The 5,106-nt window shown below is 38.7% G+C and overlaps 1 protein-coding gene across 1 annotated transcript; it reads left to right on the top strand.

The window, feature by feature from the left end:
• The first annotated feature begins 174 nt into the window (after window positions 1-174).
• Window positions 175-5,097, top strand: RIT1 (Ras like without CAAX 1). Its single transcript, XM_019470801.1, has 4 exons — window positions 175-355; window positions 1,323-1,396; window positions 1,871-2,062; window positions 3,133-5,097. Exons 1-4 carry the CDS (start codon window positions 301-303, stop codon window positions 3,361-3,363), a joined length of 552 nt encoding a protein of 183 aa, XP_019326346.1. The 5' UTR covers window positions 175-300; the 3' UTR covers window positions 3,364-5,097.
• Window positions 5,098-5,106: the final 9 nt, after the last annotated feature.

The following is a 5,106-nucleotide window of genomic DNA, read 5'->3' on the forward strand; positions in this document are numbered from 1 at the left end:
CCCCCCCCGGTGTCTCGGGAGCGCGGTGTGTCATCGTCTTCCGCGTTTTGACTGTGTCCAGCTTTGTTTCTGAAACTCGTAGCGGAGTGCTTTGTGGAGGACAAGGGCGTAGTTCTCAGTGTTTCTGAGTTATTTAACCTGTTTCGTTTACCATGTTTCTTTCGAGTCTTGCACCGAGTACGGTTTTACGTTTTAGCTGTTAGTGAAATAATGCGCTCAAGCGTGTTGTGCACTGAATGCTGAAGCGGCAGATGTTTACCGAGCCTTGTGCAATCGTGTCTCTGATTTTTGTTTCCAGCCATGACCATGCAGTTCATCAGTCACCGGTTTCCAGAGGATCACGATCCCACAATTGGTAAAAAAAATCTTTCTCTTCTCTTTGCTGTTCGCTCCTTCTCTTAGCAGGTTAAGCTATTGTGGGGTCCATTGCTTTAAAGTACTCAGTTTAAAGAAAGCTATGAGTTTGGCTGTAAACTGAGGGATCAGGTCCCTTAGATTACTCACTTAAAGGTATTAAGAATTCCGAGACTGCTGTGAGGACTGGGATACGTATCCTGAGTTTTAGGTCTTTAATGGGTTTTCTATCACGTATTTCAGGCCATGCACTATATATTTGTTTGTATGTTGGTAGACAAGGATGAAAAACTGTTGATAAGTGATTGTTAGTTGTCTATTCAAAAAAATCTACTCTCCATGCTGTAAATCAGCTCTCTGCTATTAATTTTTCAGGCCAAATTGTGCTCTGTCTTTTAGAAACTAGGAGATATGAAAGTGCTTAACAACTTACTATACTGTTGCATAACTTTTGCAGCACCTCTAAGAGAAACCTTAACCAACAGTTACACTGTCAAAGGAAAAGTGGGAAAAACAGCCAGCTTCTTGTTGAAAGCGACTGTTGCAGTGTGGGAGTGCTAACTTAGAGGGACAGAATATTTATTTTCTTACTTTTAAGAAAATGGCAGTTGGTGGTGGCCAATTCTTCTCTTGAATCACGGGTATTTTCTGGCTTTGAGAAAAATGTAATGCTCTTTAATCTGCGCTTTCCACCAAGGTGTCCAAAATTGAATTTATAGGATGTGGGCATGTCTGTTAGAAATAGCATGTACAATAGCATGATTTTAGCAAACGGTTGGGAGGATATTAAATCACAGCAGAACAATTAAAAATTTAATTTGTTGTTAAGCAAAGATCAGACTAATTTAGTATAGTAATATTACCAGATTAGGTTCTTCTAGTGTAACGTTCTCTTTGTGAATTGATGACGAATGAGTATTGCAATTATATTCCAATCTTGTGCTTTCCGATGTGCCGTGAATTGACAGAGGATGCTTATAAAATACGAATACGCATTGATGATGAACCTGCCAATCTGGATATCTTGGACACAGCAGGACAGGTAAGTGAGTAATAATAAGTGAATTGGGAGGATGTTAAGAAGTCTGTAATGGTCAGGTGTAGAGACAGAAATCCTGTAAAAGTATGCCTGTGTTTTCTTCCAAATGTTTTTTTGAGCTCTCTCAACTTCTAAGCATCACGTTGCTTATAGCATCTGTATCATACTATCTATATTTAGGCAGCTCAGATGGAACTCTGGTTTCATGCACTGCTTTCTCTGTTCATGATCAACAAGCAATATGTATTTGCTGATAAATGACATGTTGGTATGATTTCTATAGCGAGGGAAGCTTGGTGTTAATCCCAGACATACATAATAGCTTGTCCTGTATCTAACAGGATGAGAAGATAGATGACCAGCTTGTTTACAGAGTTCCTATGCAGCTGTTTTTGGAATGCATATTGTGTTTCCCATTCTGAGGAAATTAGAAAGTCATTGTATCTGTGCAATTGAAATGTAATTGTCTGTTTCTAGGCAGAGTTTACAGCCATGAGAGACCAGTACATGAGGGCTGGCGAGGGATTTATCATCTGTTATTCAATCACAGACCGGCGCAGTTTCCATGAAGTGCGTGAGTTCAAACAGCTAATCTATCGTGTTCGACGCACTGATGACACTCCCGTGGTCCTAGTGGGAAATAAATCTGATCTGACACAGCTACGGCAGGTAAATGGCACAAGAGAGGCCCACAACTACAAGCTATTTCTGTTGTAAAATGCAGTAATACAAGAGGTTATACTCCCTTTCTTAATTTTTTTGCATGTTTACTATATAGTAAGTTGTAACATTAGAGAAGTACTTGTTTAACCCAGAATGTGTTGAATAACCAAATGCGTATAGCAGTCACAAAAGTGAAGTCTTCAAGTTGATGCTTTGGGTTTCAGCTGCTCTTGGGCTTTTCCTTTTTTTTTTTTTTTAATTCTTGAAAGGAGGTACTGTTAATAGAGATTTAGCATTCCATAAACCACTTGCAGATACTAGTACAAATTGCAGATGCAAGTGTGCTAAGAATGGACGCGTAATAATGGAGAACTTGGGTAAGAATGGGCAGAAAGCAAAATTACTTTCAGCTTAAGAAAACAGTAACTACCATCTGTGGGAAAACAGTTTGAAGCAGAGCTTCACTCAAAGGAAACGTACTTTGGAAAACAAGTTCCAGAGGTGCTGTTTGTATACCTGGAATTAGATGAATTTTCAGTGCGCGTTGTAGCAGGAAAATTATGGTAGCTATTGTAGAACACCCGTGCCGAGAGATGTAAAGTATAGGATGAGGAGTGGGTGTTGCTTTTCTGTGGCCTGGGGTTGTTTGTTTGTTTGTTTGTTTTTTCCCCAAAAGGTTTGGCTTGGCTCTGGGAAGTAGTTTGACAAATATAATAGATTTTGACCAGGAGAAGGAAATAGCCTTAGCTTACCAAACTGACAAATGCTTGTGTTAGGGCTGAGGACTGCTCACGTTAGGCAACTTCTAGATTAAGCTCCAAGAAAAGAATATTCTTTCAAGGACTTTATTGTTTCATGAATGTCCAGAGGGTCTCTTGCAGATGATTGCATTGCTAGAGAAGCGATGAGTGAAAGAGAAACAGGTTTGTAGAGAAAGATTTAGAGATCAGTGGAAATTAGCTGTTCTGGAACTAGGAGGGTGCATGCACAGTTATAGAGCAAGCAGAACAAGAAATGGTAAAGAAATAAACTTTCTGGTTTTGGCTTTCTTGGCAAGTGTGAACTCTTTTTTTCAGGTCTCCAAAGAAGAAGGCTCTGCTTTAGCACGAGAATTCAACTGCCCTTTTTTTGAAACTTCAGCTGCATACCGTTATTATATTGATGATGTATTTCATGCTCTTGTGCGAGAAATCCGCAGGAAAGAAAAAGAAGCAGTAATGGCAATGGAAAAAAAATCAAAACCTAAAAGCAGCGTGTGGAAAAGACTGAAGTCACCATTTAGAAGGAAGAAGGATTCAGTCACTTGAACAGGGAGAACGCCTCTGCAAAATAAAACAAAACCTGTGAATAGCCATTTGTAACCAAAGCGGTTTAGTGACAACATTTTGACAGCATGTTTTAAACCTGATGGGACTTTTATGAGGGAATGCGTAACTTTTACCAATTATTTTTGTTTAGAATGATATTCCCTTAATATTGGGTATTTAACTTAAGACACAGTAACAGTTGTACTTTTGTTTGTTGTCATTTTTTTACTGGATCCAGCAAATGTTGCTTGTATGTCGTTGGTTACAAATGCTGATAGGTTTATGTCCCTGCACTTTTGAATGTTTGTCTTCGGTCACTGCGTACTGGAAGCTGAATTGTGTAAAATATTGCTGAAGTTCTACCCAACCTAACTTAATTCATTTTTTTACTAGTTTGCACAAGAAAATTTTGCTGCTCTCCAGAACAGTAACCCACATCACGAGAGGCAGCTTGTCGAGGTCGTGCTGAAAAATAGTTTACAAAGCGTATGTCATGACTAGCAGCCTTGGCTGTGTATAGATGTCATTGAACAGAGCTGTGCTAGAGTTCTTGTGTTCTCATTGAACAGATTTTTTCCAGCAAAAGTAATGTGGAATACTTGTACAAGTTTATCTAAATTATCAGTTAATCAGCGGTGTTGTAGGTGGGATTCTAAACAAGTCGGAAAAAGCAAATTATGGTTCCTATGGCAGCTATAACTTGGCAACAGTGCATGAATATGTAGCATTTTCCTACTGTATATAGCATTTGCTGTGTTGCCATAGCATGTGTAATGTAATGATGCTGTAGAGACCACAGCTTTGAATTTTCTGACTTGCGTGTTAAAAATCACAGCTGTAATGGTGCGCTGGCTTATTTATTTATGTCAGTTTTATGTTCTTGTCTTAAAGGAGCCAGTATCTTTGTTAAGTAGAAGTCTCTAACATAGTCATTTCAAGTTATTCTATGGTAACTACTTTGTAGAGAAAATGACTGATACTGAGGTATCTGGGCCCAGAATTAATATCCCTAATACTGGTAAGATTCTTCCAATGCAGTCTTAAAAGTAGAATTGCCGGTGCAGTGGAAGGAAGCAGTTAGCTGGACACAGTGACAGTCCTGACAGATACTCACATCCCTGACCTTGCATATGCGGGCGGTCCAGGCAGTGCAGGTTCAGGTTTTCTTGCACTCGTAAAGAATGATGTGGTTAAGAAAGTGCTTCTGAGGCAGACTCTCCATACGTAGAGATATTCTCTGCTTTCGAGCTGATTTACCTATACATCGGTTATAGAATTGAAATCCAGCAGAGAGATGGATGTCTGGTGTTCCTCTTGATTTTGTTTTTTAATAATAGAACAAATCATAGTTAGGTAACTCAGACATGGTTAAAACAAGTTTCTCAGAGAACTAAGTGCCTAGAATCTTTCAGTTTAAGAGTGAAAGAGCTTAGTAGACTAAGTGTAGTATAGCTTCTGTTATTCTATCATCTGTGTCGGTAACTATGTTAATCTTACTGAACAAAAATCAGATCTGTAATGTCAGTCTTAGTGTGCTGCATGTGATAGTGCAGTCAAAACTGAAAATTTTTATGTAAAAGGATTAGTACAAGAAGCAAGGATAGCAAATATATAAACTTAAGCTTTTTTTCTTGCTAACTCCTCATTGCTTAAGATACGACTGGAAATTCTGTGCCTTTTGGTTTTAAGAGTATTATTTTTGTGTAAGATTTAAAAAAACTTATAATGAGAAATCTGGAGCGG

Source organism: Aptenodytes forsteri, unplaced genomic scaffold (genome assembly GCF_000699145.1).
Source record: "Aptenodytes forsteri isolate BGI_AS27 unplaced genomic scaffold, ASM69914v1 Scaffold624, whole genome shotgun sequence".
Lineage (NCBI taxonomy): Eukaryota > Metazoa > Chordata > Aves > Sphenisciformes > Spheniscidae > Aptenodytes > Aptenodytes forsteri.